This window comes from Nansenia antarctica (assembly GCF_963989245.1).
Source record: "Nansenia antarctica genome assembly, chromosome: 1".
Taxonomy (NCBI): Eukaryota; Metazoa; Chordata; class Actinopteri; order Argentiniformes; family Microstomatidae; genus Nansenia; species Nansenia antarctica.
Genome location: NC_137674.1, coordinates 42,456,279 through 42,475,129, shown reverse-complemented (window position 1 = coordinate 42,475,129; position 18,851 = coordinate 42,456,279). Strand labels below are relative to the sequence as shown.

Genomic DNA, 18,851 nt, shown 5'->3' with positions numbered 1-18,851 from the left:
TCTACCTGTACAATTCAGCATACCTCTCATTTTGGGTCAAGGACTGTACTATAGCGTACGTTGTATGTGGTGTTGTTTCTATTTTTTTTACACAAGCAGTGGTTATTATCGTATTTGTAGATTTTGGTGAGCCATTCTTTTGTGTCATTTGAGTACCTGCAAGACGATGTTTATTTGCAGTTACAGCTATTTCGCTTTTCCCTTTTTATCTTTTCAATGTTCAAATTGCCTGAGTTCATAACATTGTAAATATTGTGTAATTGTTGTATTTTTTGTTAATTTGATATGCAAATGTTTTGAAATATCTTTTTGTCAAGACACAATTTCTGTTTATGAAAATAAAACAAATAGCATGTGCCAATTCTTTTTGTGTGTGATTTTTGTTCAAGAAACCTCTTTTTGACCTAACGTAAAATTATACTATTCTTAAAATGATAACCATCAAATTATATCAAATGATGTGCTGTTTTTTGTATATAAGTATTTAATTTGAATAAAGTGTCATGAATTCAGATTGTATATCAAACTACAAACACTGTCAGATTCCATAGTATAATACAGTCTATCTTCATATACAAGTGTCTTTGACTTACAAAAATGGCTATATGTAAGTTTATAAAAGTGTATGCTATGTACAGTATAAGCATATAAAGGGGGATTTCGTTCCACTCTATGGTCTTCACCAACATTCATTAAATGACACCGCAATGGTGAATGATGGTTCACTTCCCACACACCTTCCACTTGAAGTGCATAATCCTTTTCCCTTTCTCCCACAATCTTTCACGAACAAGGTCCCTCATATTACAATGTGGGCATTTTAAGGTGCTTCGAATCAGTACATTGGGGAAACAGCACAAAATTGGCCTATGCCCAAATATGGCATAATTCTTAGAAGCTGTTTTGGCCCAACTTTAGATCAGTGCTGGGCGCTGTATCATTGATATCTCCAATGTGTTGTTTCGTCCTGTAGGCCACTCCTGAATCCTGGTATTGTTGTCAGTCCCCTTCACTTCTCACTTCTTCATGATAGAGGAGAGGTCCATGAACACACTCTGGAAGAGAGAACAATTTGGATTGAGGTTAGAGTGTCTATAGCAAATCCATGTGAGACATTTGGTATATAAATTATTCACAGATATATTGTATGCCTTTCAATTATGTTGTTAGCACTGCAGAATTTCTAATTTAACTCAATCAATTTATGCATATCTCTATATGCCGTATTATACTTCCGTTTCAAGAAGACGTTTTTTATAAGGCATCCTGTGTTCTCGATTGCAACTTTCAGAGTAAAATCTGTAATTACAACAACATCGATATAGCCTCAATGCTGTTGGGTTAATCCCTGACTACATCTGTAATGATTAATGTCAGTGAATACACTGAAGCTTCTTTCTCTTTCTCTCTCTCTCTCTCTCTCTCTCTCTCTCTCTCTCTCTCTCTCTCTCTCTCTCTCTCTCTCTCTCTCTCTCTCTCTTACTCTCTCTGTCTGTCTCCCCCTGTGTACACCCTGCTAACATATTGAGTTAAGGTTTATCAAGTTCGATAAACCTAAACATGATTTCTCTCACTCTCTGCATACCTCCCTTCCTCTCTAACAATGCATCAGGTCATGCTTTTATAGGAGCAGCTCACATGACTAGAGGGGACGAGTGAGGGGTCTCTCTAAATGATGAGGTCGGAGGCCGCCTTGGCTCTACTTGCCATTGACATCCTCCGTCCACCAGGGGGCGGCATCATGGGCATGTTCCCCTTGACCAGGGAGCCGAGCTCGGACTCAGAGTCACTACTATGGCCACTGATGGTGGACATGCTTTCCGAGGGCATCCGGGCCATGAAACTGGCCTTTCTGGGGTTGGGGAACAAGAAGTCACTCCGTAGTGAGTCCCTCCTCTCCTCTTCCTCCAGATCCCTGATAGCCAGGCTGGGTCTGTGGTACTTCGTTATCGTGTTAGCGACTGATGCTGGCACCTCCAAATGGTTGGGTTGGTAGTTTTCTTGTAGGTGAGAGTTGGGGTCTTCATGATGAAAATGGATCCTGGACCCAGTCTGCCCCTTGGAATGAACTCCTCCGTAGGTTGGAGGGTGCTGGTGGTGGTGGTTCCCAAGGGTGGTGATGGTGGTGGTGGAGTGGGTCTCTGAAGCCCCCTGGAGGTGGAGAGCCTGGAGGGCAGAGCCTTGGCTGGGCCTCGGCTGCTGCAGCCTGGGTTGGGAGCCAATGTCTAGGGACTGTCCTGGCGCTACGCTGTCATGCCTGGGCACCTCATGATTGTATTGGGGAGGCAAGTCCATCTCCTCTTCGGGAATGACCGGGAAAATGGTCTGAGTCAGCAGCCCGTTGTGCGATAGGTCCCTCATCACACAGAGGTGCTGTATGGTAGGCTTCATCTTGGGCTTGTACATTATACTCTCCTCATCCACGTGATTCTGTCCGTTCAATGTCTGTTTGATTTTCCGCACGCCCAAGTGGGATATCTCCATGAGGTTGAGGAAGAGAGAGACCCCAGCGATGACGATCATGAAGACCATAAAAATGGTCTTCTCTGTGGGCCTGGAGACGTAGCAGTCCACACTGTTGGGGCAGGGCAGTCTCTCACACTTGTACAGGGGCTCCAGCCCGATGCCATAGAGGATATACTGGCCTAGGATGAAGCCCACCTCCACCACTGAGCGTGTTAGGATATGGATGACGTACGTCCGAAGCAGGGAACCCCTTAGAGGTGCCTTCTTCACCCTTCGCTGTTCCTCAATCTTCCGCAGCTCTCTCTCGATGCGCCGGTGTTCCTCCACCATTGCCGCCTCCGTCTCCCCCAGCATGGCCCTCAGCTGCGCCTTCCTCCGATGCCGCTCCTTCTCCAGCGCGCGGAGACGGTAGAGCGCATGGCCCATGTAGACCAGTGATGGCGAGGAGACGAAGATGACCTGGAGAACCCAGAAGCGGATGAGGGAGATGGGGAAGGCCTGGTCATAGCAGACGTTCTTGCATCCGGGCTGGTCCGTGTTGCAGACAAACTCAATCTGCTCGTCCACCCACACATCCTCGGCTGCCACCCCCAGGACGAGCATGCGGAAGATGAAGAGGATGGTGAGCCAGATCTTCCCCACAATAGTGGAATGGACATGGACCTCTTCTAAGATGCTACCAAGGAGATTCCAGTCCCCCATGGTCAGACGACTGACTCTGAGTGGCTGGCTGGCAGGCTAGCTCCTCACCTGCTACTCACTGCCACATGTCCACAGGCTATAGGGAGAGAAAGGCCAGAAGGGTTTCCATCAAACAGGATTTTCAACAAATAGGCATACGTAGCTGTTGATGGTTATTCTATGTATTGCATAACTGGAGTAAAATGAATTTTTACTCCAGTTTACAATGGAAGTAAATGACAATACAATGTTTACAATGAGTGCCATGACCACTCTTGGTTCCATAATCAAAGTATTTTGTGTTCCTCTCCTATTCCTTTTTTTGCTATGAGATGTTACTATGTTAGAAGATGCTTTACATCTCACCATCATTATGTATCAATGAAATGCAATACTCCAAACAAGCCATAGTAGAATGTCATCACAAAGAAAACAAACAACAACAACAACAACAACAACAACATCATCATCAACAACAACAACAACATCACTCACATGTCAATGGTTCGCGTGCTTTCCTTGCTTCTCGAGGCAAATTATCATATTTACAAGAAACATCCTGCAAAATATCACATGCTGGTTGGTTATGATTACCCCATGGAGTTTGCCGTATCTAATCCCTCTGCACCAGTCCCGAAAGAACATCCCCCACTATCTCTCTATCTCTTTCTGTCCGAATGTCCACCACAGTGTGAGGCGAGTGTTCTCCTGTGCTGTTGCATGCGGATCACAGGATATGATCATTGATCTGCCACTGACGGGACAATGCCCCATGGCACATCTTGCCAGGCAATTGTCAAACACTGCACCGCCCTCTACTCCCCTACGCCCTCCCGCACCAACAGTGCCAACCCAAACAAGTGCCCTCTAACCCAATCAATAGCACACTCACTGGCAGGGAGGGAGAGGATATATACAGTATGTGTATTGTTATTTGTTCTGTAACCTTTCTAATTAGGGGGGTTCTGGTATTGAAATTGGAGTCCAACTATCCCTTATAGTTGATTAATGAGATGTAGAATCTATAATGCCATACACACTGGTTCAATACATCATGTCTGATTTCATAGTTTGCTGCATGGGAGAACTATTGTTTTTCTTCTGTGTGTATGTGAGTGTGTGTGTGTGTGTGTGTGTGTGTGTGTGTGTGTGTGTGTGTGTGTGTGTGTGTGTGTGTGTGTGTGTGTGTGTGTGTGAGAGAGAGAGAGAGAGAGAGACAGCAGTCGATTTACTGTTTTGGGTGCATCATGGTGCGAAAGATATCAAATCTATCAATCACACTGTGTATTACCCAATCCACAGTATATGGATGGACATCAAAATGAACAAGAATAGTCTTTTAAGTTGTTGTATGATGATCTCTGTTTAGCTTTGCCTTTCATTTTGAATTTGTATTGCTAATGTGACCTGCGGTGTGTGAAAAGGCGGGTTAATCAAATCACATTCTAAAATGTACAAAAAAAACACCACACCATGCTTCGGTGGCCCTAAAAGAGCAAAGGATAACATACCCTTTGTTGAGGTGTGAAGCAATCCTATACAAACTCAGCTGCCCACAAACTCCCTATACCCACCACAGTAATTAAGTAATAGTACAGTAGTAGTAGTTCAGTTGAGTTGGGTTTGCTGCATAAAATGACTAGCCAAGCCTCCGGGGTTTTAATTACGTTTCCATCGCCCACTGACAGAGTCAATGGCGGATTGATTTGATTTTCCCTTGCAGAAGCTTCAGCGGCAAATGCCAGATGTCACACCAGGGACATTGTATTGCATAACGGGTTCAACCAGTGCTTAGCCTTCCGAACGTGTGTGTGTGTGTGTGTGTGTGTGTGTATGTGTGTGTGTGTGTGTGTGTGTGTGTGTGTGTGTGTGTGAAAGAGAGAGAGAGGGGGGTTGGGAAGGGGTAACTAGATATGTTGTCTATCTGTTGTTGGTGATGCCCATACCGTCCCTCAGTCCATACATTGTGATCTAATTACCCTACTCTACTGCGATCAGGGGAGGGGGACAGACTGCCCACTCCTGTGGTCTTTTCCTGGCAGAATGATGATAGATACATAGGCATTTAGACTTTTAGGTTTATTGCTTGCTGCGCATGTTATTGATCAATGACAACAATGTCAATAACAAAGGCTATATTACTCGTTCACTTTTAGGGCTAGGATTTATTTATTTTTAATCAGGGATTTAGATGGGGGATTTTGCTGAAATGCGTGTTAAAGTTACCACAAACAAATGACCTGATTTCAAGGTCAAGGTTTTGGATGGTCTTATACCTGTTACATCATGCATGTCACAGTATACTATAGATAATACACATGTAGAACATCTTTACTACTCCTAATAATAATAATAATAATAATAACTTGGATTTGTATACCACCTTTCATAAAACCCAAGGACACGTACAACTAACAACTGTTGGTGCCAATCAACGTATTAACCCTTAATGAACTCCTCCATACTATGTTACTTTAGTGTACAACTACTACTAACTAACTAACTTAGTACTGACTACTAACGCAACTACTGTAGTATGCGACTCATATGCTCTGCTTCGACACATGAGATGTGCCTCTGCAGCCTTTTCATAGCTACAGTACACATGCATATACTGACACAGATCCTACATTTACAATAAAGAAGCAATTTGACAATGTCACCAGAATAACACATAAATCAAGTGCTGCAGGATCTTTTATTTGTCACTGCTGTGTTGCCAGTGAAAATGCAAACTGTACCAAAAACGTTAAAATAGTAGACTCAAATGTTGCTGCCATTACGAAGACATAGCACATACAATATGCACATACATTAATACCATACAATCCCTGATGGCCTAAGTGTCAAATGTTAAGGTCGTTGAGATCTCCTGTCCTGTGTAGTAGCTGCTCATTAATACTTGTATGTGATCACATGTGTGGTATATAAAAGATGAATGATATGCCTGTAGATATTGATTTTAAGCCCTGCAATCAGTGGAAGCAGATCGATAAAGACAACCCTCGGTGCTCATACTGTACCGTACGGCAGAGGAACATTGCACTGACCTCTCACACTACTTTAATCACAGATGGACTCGGTTTCACACTTTTTCTTACTGTAGGTTCTACAAACATTAAAAAAGCAAACACAATAACATAAGAAAGAGAGAGAGAGAGAGAAAGAGAGAGAGAGAGAGAGAGAGAGAGAGAGAGAGCGAGCTCCAATGTACACACTGGCATTAAATCGTTACAGATGTAGACAGATCATTAGATCCATACCATACTGCATAGTTGGGATCTAATTGGACACATACTGGTACATGTGCTCTGACATGAGAATACAACAGCCTTCAGGTCTCGTTTATACATAGTTGTTTTTTTTCCCCTTCTTTTGCTTCATGCCTGTGGATGGCAGGGGCTGTCCCCGTAGTAACTCTCCGAACTCATGATGTCAGTCCAGTCGGACAGGTTCGCATCAGCTCTTCTCACTGTCATTGGTCCTGAGCTGCTCCAGCTCCTCCTCCAGACTGGTGATTCGCTGCAGCAGCTCAACCCTGTCCTGCTGTGCCCTGAGCTCTGCCTGGCGCTTGGCCTCCTGGATCTTCCTCTCATACCAGCACTCCAGCTGGCTGGATACCGTCTCGAAGAAGCGCTGGGTCACCTGTTTTACATAACACACACACACACACACACACACACACACACACACACACACACACACACACACACACACATATATACATTTACTAGACCTAATTTAAGCCTTCCACCCCACCTACATGGAAGTATACCATACATTGCAATCTATGTAATATATACCCACAAGTCAGAATACATTGAAATAGTCACCTCGATGGCATGTAGGTTATGCCTCTCTTGTATAAACGTGGGTTCAGGTGGTCGGTCCACGAAAAGCTCCAGGGTCCTTGTCCCATCGTTGGAGCCTTGCAGTGGGCTGCGAGTCCTTATCCGGTCTCGTAGGTGCTTCCGGTGGTGCCAGCCATAACCGCGCCTCCGGTTGTGCTCCCAGTCGCTTGGGTTGGACAGGCTACTACTGACACTACTGGAGCAGCCCTCCCCGCTCTGCCCCAGGATGGCAGTGGCCATGTGGCCATTCTTCTCCTGCAGTTCTGGATGCTTCCAGTGAGGGCCAGCAGAGCTCACAAGCATCCCTGAGTGGTGGTTAGCAGCAGGCAGGGGAAACAGAGCCGTGTTCTGATAGTCATCTGCGTAAAGAGGATGGAGAGATGGATCAACCCCAGACACTAGTACGGTTTTCTCATGGCTAAGTTACCTATATAAAATAAGGCGTGTGCTAGTAAAACTTTCTCTTAAGTCACAAAATGAGGCACGCACACGCACACGCACACGCACACGCACACGCACACGCACACGCACACACACACACACACACACACACACACACACACACACACACACACACACTACACCTACTTCAACCCCCCCCCCACACACACACCTGGTGATCTGTCCAGCTTCACCGACACCTCCTCCATATTCGAACTGAGCGGTGCATTATGGGCCCTGGTGGCGGGGCGAGGGAGCAGGTTAACATAGGTGGCCAGAGAGCTGCTGCTCTCACCAGAGAAGACAGACAGCAGGGGCCAGCACTCTGGGTCTCCGTCTGTCACTGACTGGTCCACAGAGGGGGAGGGGAGGAGTTTGTAGTACTCGGGGTCGGTAGGGAGATGGAGGTCGATGTCCTGGATCTTGGACATGCACCACTTCTTCAGCTCGTGGCTTGTTGCTGCCTGCTTGAGGTGAGAAGAGATATGTCATGTTCAAAGAGGATGTGGGTTAAGATTGTTCCTGTTATTGTGTTTTTTTTACGACCTACGACTTATTTATACCAACATCCAGCTGTCACTATTTCTGGAAGTGACATGTTTTAGTTGTCCTTGAACCGATACCATAACTAAACATGAGAATTTGACTAATGACTGATTTAAAGAGGTATGTGTGCACATATATTGTATAAAGGCATAATTGTGACCTGTAATACCTGTCTCCTCTCAGCCTCGTCCCTCCCCTCCACAGCCATCTGGTCTATCCTGTACAGACAGCCCATCCTCTCTGCTGCAACTCTCTCCTGGTTCAGTGTGTCTATCACTTTGATCTGGTCAGAAAAGAATGACAGTTTTTGTCGATTTCTTGAAACAGTATTCAAGCTGGTACTGATGAACTGGACCGTTTTCACACCCTCTGTAGAGCCTTACAGCCGAGGGCAGTACAGCTGTCGTAGCAGGCAGTAATACAACTGGACAGGATACTCTCTATGGTGCAACTATGGAGGTTTGTGATGATCTGGGGGCCATGCCAAATTTCATCAACCGCCTGAGGAAAAACAGGCACTGACGCGCCGTCCTGATCACTGGTGTGATGTGACCGTGTTATGTCCTCAGTGATGTAGACACCGAGGGCATACTTACTCAATTGATCTTTGTATGTAGAGAGTGTTGTGTTAACTGTTTAGCAAAAAGGTGCTGAACATTATATGCATTTTATATGACAGCAATGAGAAATGACAAACTGTTTTGCTGAAAATGTCATTTCTGTGGGAGTGTGAACTTCAGTTTCATACCAATGGTGTAAGCAATAAAAAACAAATGTGTGCGTGTGTGGGTGTGTGTGTGTGTGTGTGTGTGTGCATCTGCTTTTGCTTAAGGACAGTGAAAAGAGAGCCAAACCTGGTGTTTGTTCTTGCGGTCCATCCTTCCTAGCCTGCAGTTCACCTGTTCCTGCACCGTCAGCATCTGTGACCTCATTTCCTCTTTGGTGGCCTTGAGCTGGCCTTCCAGCTTCTTAATCAGAGGCTTGCAGTGACAGCTATTGGCTGCGGCCTGAGGAAGTGACATCATCATCATCATCATCATCATTATCATTATCATCAACCTTGTCTTGATACATTTTTATAACATATTTCTATTTTCATGCTGGCCTTAGATGCTATAAATGCTAACTTGAAAAGCTAAAAAGAAATGTCAACAGTAACCTATAGCAGATGATATTTTCACTATAGAGCAAGGGGTTCTTGATCTAGAGGGGTTGAATGAGTGATCAGGAAGCTATAACCTGTCTGATGTTGCCTTCCTTGTCACGGTAGAGGGTGTAAAGCTGATAGGCTTTGCCGTCCTGTGGAGGCAAGACTTCACCGTCATGGGGAGACAGCCTATTCCTCTTGTGGAATTCTGGGTGGCTGTTCTCCCTGCTTCTGGGGGAGCCCTCATTCAAAGCCTGAAATTTGCAAATAATAATTATTTACTAGAAATATTTGACAACGATTTAAACTTCTGCGTAAAATCGACGGCGTAGGCTACGGCGTATTTTGCGTTGGCCCGCGTGGCCTTGCGTTGCCTACGGAGAGGGTTGACGTGCACATCTCCAAAAATGTAAGTACGCGTCAGTTTCTACGCAACCGTAAGCTCTGTGATTGGTCCGCTTGGTAGCACATGATTCCGACAAGATTCCGACTCTCTCGTCGGCCAAAATGCGGAAGCCATGACAAAAATGTCATTTACATTTTCTGTAATTACTTATTAATAAAGATTTGAAAAATTATGATAACCATCGTATTATCTTAGTTTAATGTCATTTCAATGCATCATAGAACTTTTATTTACAACAAGCATAACAACAAAAAGATCGCTATTATGCGGCTTTGAGCTCCGTTGAGTTCCTATGGAAGCGTCAGGCACAGCCTCTTCCTAACCGGAAGAGGCACAGCACAGGGGCATAGAAAACACACTGCCACCTAGCGATGTGACGGTGTAATTGCAGCGCTGCCTACGCAGAAGTGTAAAGTGCGAGACCCCTTACGTAGGCTACGTAGGCTACGCACGTAAATTCGACGCAGAACTTTAGCCTTCAGGAACTCTCACAGTATAATTTCAAATATCTCCAATACTGTAGCATGCAATGAATGTTTTACGCTTCCCATTTCAGCCTACGAAAAATCATTGATTTCCAATGTTTATGCACATTGTTGGAGAGAGGTCATATGAGATATGAATTCAACAGGGTGCTCCAATCAGATCAGGTTTCCACTTCCTGACAACAACAAAGACCCCAACCTGTGTCCCAATTCCCCATCTTTTTCCATGAAGAGTACACTTATCCTACTTAGATTTTAAAATGTTGGATTGGTGTAATCATGGTCTCTTATACCAATCCTTTTTTTTAAAGATCCACACTTCAGGGAAATGGATGGTCAGTTATTGGTTAGTAGTGGCTATTTAAACAATTCTGAACTATTAATTCTTTTTTTCTAGTTTTTCCTGGCCCATAGACTTCTGGGTATGGAACTATCTGACTATAAGGTCTAAAACAGTTCCTTTAAGCACCTGTTCTCTTAGCGTCTTCCTTCTTCTTCTATGGTAAGGACTGGTTGGGGTTGATGTGGTTTGGTGGTGGTGATGCTGATGCAGTGCAGTCCTTTTGACAGCTGCTCTGCTGACTACATGGTCACTACTCTGGATGTCCTCAGCCACAGAAGCACCACTGTCCTGGTCGGCGGATGACAGGGATGGGATAATAATGTAACCTTCACTTCACCCTCTATCTTACAGGCAACACAACAGTGTTATAATGCTGACATAACAGGTGTAATAAACAGTTGTTACAGCAGAAGTAAGCTTATGTTAAATGAAATAGCACTGTCATAACAAAACCAGTGGCCCAAATTCATTTCGGCAGTCATTATTACCTTATTTGGCAGTATATCTACTCTGGAGACAGACTGGGTCCTGCGCTCGGCCTTCAGCCTGTCCCTCCTCTTCCTCACGGTTCTTCCACGCATGAAGCGGTGGACCTGAACCACAGTCAAAAGGCATGGAACCAAATTTAAAAAAGTACAGTTTCACATCCTCATAGTGCAACCAAGATAAATAGAAAACTGAGAACAAACTAAATCTCAGAAGTTTATCAAAAGGTACATAGGTCCATACAGTTATAATGCATTCATAGTGCATTACAATACATGTTATAAGCATCTCTGACTGCATTATAATGTCTTATGCCATCTCAAAATGATCTTGCGTCATACTAACCTGAGGGGCTCTGGCCAGCAGGAGAGACACGTCTCTGTGGTTCCAGTCTCTGGCCTTGTCCAGGGCAGTCTTGCCTGCCTGTAAGAAATATCAAATGAATGTAGTGGAGAACAAACAAACGTAAATGCTGGTTACGCACCTTTTTTGGGGGGTGATTAGCATTAACCCACTTTTAAAAAAAGATATAATAATGTTTACAGCATTGGCCTGCTGTACTGTAGAATTGAAGACAGTGAATAACTGGATATGAAAATTATAATTCCTCAAACACATTCAAATAGGAGAACCCTTTGGCACATACATTGTTTCTGGCGTTGCCGTCAGTCCCTGCCTCCAGTAGCAGCTGGACTGTCTTCTTGTGGTTTAGGGTAGCAGCAACATGGAGAGCCGTGTCCCCTACCTGGAAGGTCAACATGGACGTACTGTTAACATGTTTGTGTTACAGTAACACAGAAGAACACTACAATGGGATAAACCTGTGGTTCTGTGTGGGTAACTACTGTAAGGTTGTGTGTTCCATCCCTGCTGAGACCGTACACAAACATGTATACACTCAATTGCGTAAGTCGTCTTTGCAAAACGTCTGTTAAATGGTATGTATTATCTTACCTACCAGCCACCTGACTGTATGTGACAGACCAATTATGTACATACCTGGTTTTTCTCTGTCACAGAGCACAACGCACCCAGGAGAATCTTTATCATAGTCAAGTGGTTGTAGCGAGCTGCCATATGCAGACATGTATCACCCTCCTGAAACCAACATGGAGGGTTAACCTTTGTGTATGCAATGTGGGGTAACGTTTATAAAAATGGTTTGCAATATTTCAGACATTCATAAAATAACAATTCAATGTCTGGAACAAATGCTTGGTAAACAGTCCATTGTTACTATAACAGTATGATTTATTTGGACCCTGATTAGCAGATTCTGTAGAGTAACTAACCTTCCTGGAGTCCACATAAAATACAACAACAGCAACAGCAACAGACAATAACATTATAATATGACATATAATATGACAAAAGGACTAGAAAAACAGCAGAAAAGTCAACCATATTGACATAAAAGGACTGATGTAGTTGACCTACATTGTTTTTGGTGTCAGGTCTGGACCCTCCTAGCAACAGCACACGTGCACTCTGAGCATGTGCATTCTGACAGGACAGGTGGAGAGCTGTGTTCCCCGCCTGGGAGAGAAGAGACACCAGTCAATCATTCAAATGGAATCAGAGGTTATCCAATTGTCAATAATTCGAATGTTATTATCATAGTGCTTTTTACAGACACTTGTCACAGGACAAATGTTATTAAATAAAATATACTACAATAAAGACCATTCATTCATTCATACTTTCTGAGGGAAAGTCCATCCATGAGGGTTATACCCCATGTTATAAAAGAAACTGAAAATGTAAGTATATTAAAAGTACCTTGTTCCTGGTGGTTACATCTGCACCACCCTTGACCAACAGTTTAACACACTGACAGAAACCATGCCACGCTACCTCGTGCAGCGCAGTGTTGCCATCCTACCAGAAACATTTCATTTATTTAGTCGACAGGGACAGTACACATGAATTAACATTCCTGTTTACACATCAATGTTAATGTTTCAGAGTTAGCTACAAAGCAAATTTACATCAGTAACATTGACACATACAGCTTTATCAGAACTAACATATAGTTGGTAAAAAAAAAGCTACAGGATATTTGCATATTTTCAGCCACTACTTCTAAAATGAACGCTCACAAGCTAAAAACTGGTCCTCTAAACAGAAAGAAGTGGTCAAGCAATGACCTGACTGGACAAAGAGGGGCACACCTCCCCACTACCAAGGGCAAAAAAATATTTTGCAAAAGTCAGTCGGCCTTAAACTAGACTTTGTCATCTAATGACACCAGAAATCTATTAACATACTGTATATCATGAATCATGCAGTCAACACTTAAGCTAGAGAGTTAAGAAATAGTAAAAAAATATCATGTAGCATCTCTTTATGTTTTTTCTAACATCATTCATATGGTATGCTTGGTTTATAGTGTATAGTACAGTGGAGAGGCTATGTGGATAGGGATGTTGATATATCAATAAATGCATTTGAAAAGCTAAAAAAGGACTATATTTCGCATACTCTTGTGTGTAAGTAACTCACCCCATTGACCACCAATGTATAGGGCAATAATGGAGATTTTGTGTGTGTGTGTGTGTGTGTTTGTGTGAGAGAGAGTGTGTGTGTGTGTGTGTGTGTCCCACACCTTGTCTTGCAGGTCGAGGGCGCAGCCCCCCTGGATGAGCGCTGCGATGGCCTCACTGTTGCCCACCATGGCAGCTCGGTGGAGGGCAGTCTGGTGACCCTGTGACGACTGTGGGGGAACATGGGCCACCCCTCTCTCACTCATCACTACTGTGACACAACACAACTGCAACACAACACATACAGTACAGTACACTAAATTAAACATAGATAGATGTGAGCAGCTAGGATTCTCTGGGTTCTTTTCCTGCATGGAAAACATACGCCTAAATCCGCTAAGTAGTTGTTTGTAAGTAGTTGTTATTTTTATTAGGGATAGCGAGCTAAAACATGTTTTCAGGGTCTAAGGCAAGGTTATACTGTATATGGGAGTGCTCTTAGAGTACTAAGAATTAGGTAGAATCTATTGTAACCCAATATACAAGACATCTTCATATGGCAACTTGAATCACATGCTTTTATGTAAAACATTACATTTGTCATACTGTATTTTACCAAGATTATGGTCAAAAACTGTATTGTAGCTTGTAAAATGGGACTATCAAAACCATTGTTTTTTTGGTTATTAGTTGCTAAAGTTAGCCATCGTTGGCAATGGCTATTCAAATAAATCCAAAATTGTGAATTACGCATAGACTACTTTCAAGGTAAGGAACCATCTTACCAATTTTGTAATTTGGGTGAACTATCCCTTTAATTTATACAGCAAACATTTAACCCATATTATTTGCTCTCACGCATTACTGCTCTGCTTACTACAACAAACGATGCAAGAATGAGGTTAAACAAAGGTCATCTTGTCCTTAGATGTTGTTGGCCTTCATAAGGTATGATGAGTAGGCTTGAACCAGATACTTTTATCTGCAGCCCTAAGAGACCTCAATTCTGTGATAGAAATGATAGAATCTTACATATCCAGAAAATACCAGTTTAGATTGAATATGACCGATAGTACTGAAAAATGTATCTGAATAACCAAAATATATCTTCAGATGAATAGTAGATTTTATTTATATCCACAGTGTCCTCATATTGCATAAAAAAGCTGAATAACAATATATACAATTATGTGATGTTAGTCTTGACCAGATAATGTTTTATTAATCTTTTTATTTTTTATCATGTTTTCAATACTCTTTTACTCATTTACTGTTATTCCTGGTACCGGTATTTTTTTAATTTTATGTTTCATTATTTTTTATTTATTTATTTGTTTATTATTTTCTTTCTTTTGCACTGTATTGTACTGCACTTTTAACTGCATTCCTATGTATGAACGGTGCTATATAAATAAAGCTTCCTATTATTATTATTATTATTATTATTATTATTATTATATTACATGAAGATGGTGTATTGTCTTACATCATGCAGTTTGTTCGCCTTCCTGCCAGTCTACAGGAGGAACAGTGCAATCCCAGAATGTCCAATCTGATGAAACACAGCCAGAAAATAGTCACAAAATAAAAAGGTCGGTAAAGGTAATTTCAAAATTCATGTTCTTCAAAGTACCTGACACATTTGTGCCTCCCAATTCTCTGAAGGAGCATTAAACAATTGCTTAAACTAACATGTAGTCATGTGTACCAAAATGTATATAGTGAACAAGCATGGACACTGACTGGACACAAATGGACACTTCTACACTGTAAACTGTAAATACAGCTTACCATACCACTCTAATCTGGTACCTTGGGATTGAAACCTAGTGTGTGTGTGTGTGTGTGTGTGTGTGTGTGTGTGTGTGTGTGTGTATGTCTGCGTGTCTGTGTGTGTGTGTGTGTGTGTGTGTGTGTGTGTGTGTGTGTGCCAGCAGGCAGAATTAAAGGCAGTAAACAATCACATGTATAATCCACAGGAGAGGAAGGAGTCGGATCCTGCTAGCTGGCTCGAACGCAGTAGCTAAAGGCTGGGAGGAGATCACAGACTAGGATAACACTCAGATACTGCATCCATCCTAACCAGTCATGGGAGTAGGCTATGGTTGTAAAATTGACTTAAGATTGAATTCACGCGAACCAGCCATAGTATTGTTTAGACAAAGTAATTGCTTACAAACACACGTTTTGTTCTGAAAACTGGAGGGGCATTCAACCTGGTAGTAGTACATGAAGTATTTTCTCACTACAGTATTCAAAACGATAACATTCTGTGGTTTTATTCATTTGACTATTAAAAACATTACTGAGTTACTACTGCAATGCTGGTTTTGATTTGTCATTTGACTTTATTTGACTTATCCATATCATTATGAACTATTCCAAGTTGGCTCAAGTCCTAATCAAAAGGAAGATTCTCTGATGGAAGCCTTGTACAGAGACTTGTTGGCTTTTTATAGCTTTTTCCATAGAAAATCTGACAGAAATAAATTCTGAATCTGTGACTGTTTTTCTTTAGTGGTTGTCAAGGTGCAAGATAGCAGTTGTTGGTTGCAGCACACTGTGATCCGGCATTAGGGAGCTTTACACCATGGGATCTAAGACACAGATAACAGGGGCAAATCCCATCCATTAAACAGAGGCTTGGTGATAAAGCCATGTACAGACACAGTCCAGTACACAGAGATGGAGCACAGAGCTGTATAACCGAGTGACCTCGTGATGGGGCTTTAATTTGCTCCACTCCAGATGTTGGACTCCCACTGGCTGTAGAAGCTATATGGGCAGATGGAGAGATGGGGATCTGAACTGTTATGCTTACTATTTGCCCTAAGCTATCTGCTGTGCTAATTATTTCACACAGCCTGGACCTTGTGGTCGCCATGTTTGGTCATCAGAGTGCTCTCCAGGAAAGAGAGAGGAAGAGAGAGGGAAGGGAAACTCAAAGAGGTCAAGGAATCACTTTAGACTTTTACTAGACTTTTTACTTTTTGGAAACAGTAGGGGGTCTGAAGGAAGAGAGCTGCCTGAACTACTCCCAAACCTGGGTCCTCAAATACATAAACAAACTTGATAAGACACCTTATGTATCCTGCCAACTTTGCATTAAACCGCCTGATCCTAATGTCAAAAGGATGGTATATGCTATGCCTGTACTACTGATAGGGCTTTCACACCACCAAGGAACCCTGCCCGTTCCCGTTCTGGAACCTCCGAACCTTGGTGCTGTCTGGCGAACCAGCCCACCTTCATACCAGTATAACCGGAACCATCAGAATCATGGTTCGTTGGGTGACGGATGTGCGGGATAGAATGTCACAACAAGATGGCAGCTACTTCACTGGAAATGAGGAAAATATCTTCCACTACAGTATCTGAAATAAACAAAACATTTTATGGAAAAAAAACAAAAGACACTTTCTAAACACGTTCTCTTACTAGCCAGCTGTTCCGTTACTGGAATAGAAATGGCTTACGAGAATGTGAACCGGGCACGGTTCCTTGGCGGTGTGAAAGCCCTTTGTATGATCCAATTATCAGATTAAATTTGGATGTCAGGGGGCATCTCTAATCTTTGTCCACACTGATCCCTAGAAAAACCTGTATGGTCTTAATACTTCATATCAGTCTGTATGGTCTTAACCAGGGTTATGTGTACATACAACAAAACACCACCACAAATGTATAGGCTCTTCCTTCAGCCCTTAGTCCACAGATTTTTTTCCTTGTCCTTATTGATTTAGACCATGTGATTCCAAAACGTTCTTGTGACCTAATATATACAGCCAAATGTTTCTGGTCCAGTTTAGAATATCTCGACCTGTCATTTGAGTAACATTGATTTAGGCAACTGAAGAAGCCTTGAATTATATTAGAAAGGGGTCAAACTTGAGCTTCACTTGACAGAACTAAATGGAGGCCAAATAATATGCGCATAACTGGGATCAATAATAATGTTAAGGGCGAGGGAGACATTTATTTAATCTCTGCCATCCATGGGCTGTTATTTTTGGCAAGATTGGTGCAATTTGCTGGGATTGGTGGTGATACGATACCCCCATTATACTTTTCTTATCACTCCCTCTGATCATTATCTTTTATCCCCAGTGGGGACCCTGCATATTCACCACTAACCATCTACACTCACCAAACACTTTATTAGGAACACTATACTAATACTGGGTATGGCCTTCCTTTGCTCTCAACACTGCCTCAATTCTTTATGGCATTGATTCCACAAAATATTCCTTTGAGATTATGTTCCACGATGACATGATTGCATCATGCAATTAATGCAGTTTCTTCAGGTGCACTTTCAAGCTGTGAATCTCCCGTTCTATCACATCCCAAGGGGATTGTTATGTTCATGAAATCAGTTTGAGACGACTTTTGCTTTGTGACATGGTGCATTATCGTGCTGGAAGTAGCCATTAGAAGATGGGTACATTGTGGCCAAGAAAGGATGCACATGGTCAGCAACACTCCAATAGGCTGTGGCATTGAAGTGATGATTGATTGGTATTAACAAGCCTATGTGCTAAGAAACCCACACCATTAAACCACCTCCACCAGCCATCCATGAATTTTCCATGAATTTTCCATGAATTTATGTTAATGACTCTAAATTCTGACCCTATCATTTATGTACCTCAGCAGAAATTTGGATTCATCTAAATTTTTCCCATCTTCAACTGTCCAGTTTTGGTGAGCCTGTGCCCACTGCAACCTCAGCTTTCTGTTCTTCGCTGACAGAAGTGGAACCCGACATGGCATTCTGCTGTTGTAGCCCATTCGCCTCAAGGTTCAACGCGTTGTGCATTCTGAAGTGCTTTTTCTGCTCACCACAATTGTACAGAGTGGTTATCTGAGTAACCATAGCCACTCTGCCAGCTCGAACCAGTCTGGCTATTCTCTGTTGCCCTCTGTCATCAACAAGGCATTTCTGTCGACAGAACTGCCCCTCACTGGATGTTTTTCTTTGTTGTACCATTCTAAGTAAACTCTAGAGACGGTTGCGTGTGAAAATCCCAGAAGATCAGCAGTTTTAGAAATACTCAAACCAGCCCATCTGGCACCAACAATAATGCCACGGTCAAAATCACTGAGATCTAATTCCCCCCCCTTCTGTTGGTTGATGTGAATGTTAGCTGAAGCTGCTGGCCTGTATCTGCAGGATTTTATGCATTGCGCTGCTGTAACATGATTGGCTGATTAAATAATTGCATGAATGAGAAGGTGTACTGTGTTCCTAATAAAGTGTTCAGTGAGTGTACTGTATATATAAACGTTATATCACCACTTTTGATATGTGTTTGTACATTCCCAGAACAGATCATAATGCCTAAACACATTTTTTTTTTTTTTTTTTTGTAGTATATTAATAGGCCTACCCCAATTACAGTGTTAACAGTCCAATGATTGTCTTTTGAAATCGCCAACTGTCTGGAAACCGTTAAAATGGGCAGCTTGTTCATACATGATTTCAATGTCTGCCTGCCGGATCTTTCCTCTCGCTT

At 42.6% G+C, this 18,851-nt stretch overlaps 2 protein-coding genes across 2 annotated transcripts; both read right to left on the bottom strand.

The window, feature by feature from the left end:
- Positions 1-1,016: 1,016 nt before the first annotated feature.
- On the bottom strand, positions 1,017-3,168 carry gja10a (gap junction protein alpha 10 a; the record flags this gene model as incomplete). The annotated part of the gene is made up of 3 exons (XM_080522965.1): positions 1,017-1,055; positions 1,708-2,052; positions 2,149-3,168. The coding sequence occupies 3 exons, from the start codon at positions 3,166-3,168 to the stop codon at positions 1,017-1,019; spliced, it is 1,404 nt and encodes a 467-aa protein (XP_080379091.1).
- A 3,438-nt stretch (positions 3,169-6,606) lies between these two features.
- Positions 6,607-13,601, bottom strand: ankrd6a (ankyrin repeat domain 6a; the record flags this gene model as incomplete). Its single annotated transcript, XM_080522955.1, has 14 exons — positions 6,607-6,792; positions 6,981-7,357; positions 7,612-7,903; positions 8,155-8,268; positions 8,352-8,486; positions 8,840-8,992; positions 9,225-9,386; positions 10,855-10,959; positions 11,198-11,275; positions 11,499-11,597; positions 11,852-11,950; positions 12,290-12,388; positions 12,632-12,730; positions 13,458-13,601. The coding sequence occupies 14 exons, from the start codon at positions 13,599-13,601 to the stop codon at positions 6,607-6,609; spliced, it is 2,142 nt and encodes a 713-aa protein (XP_080379081.1).
- Positions 13,602-18,851: the final 5,250 nt, after the last annotated feature.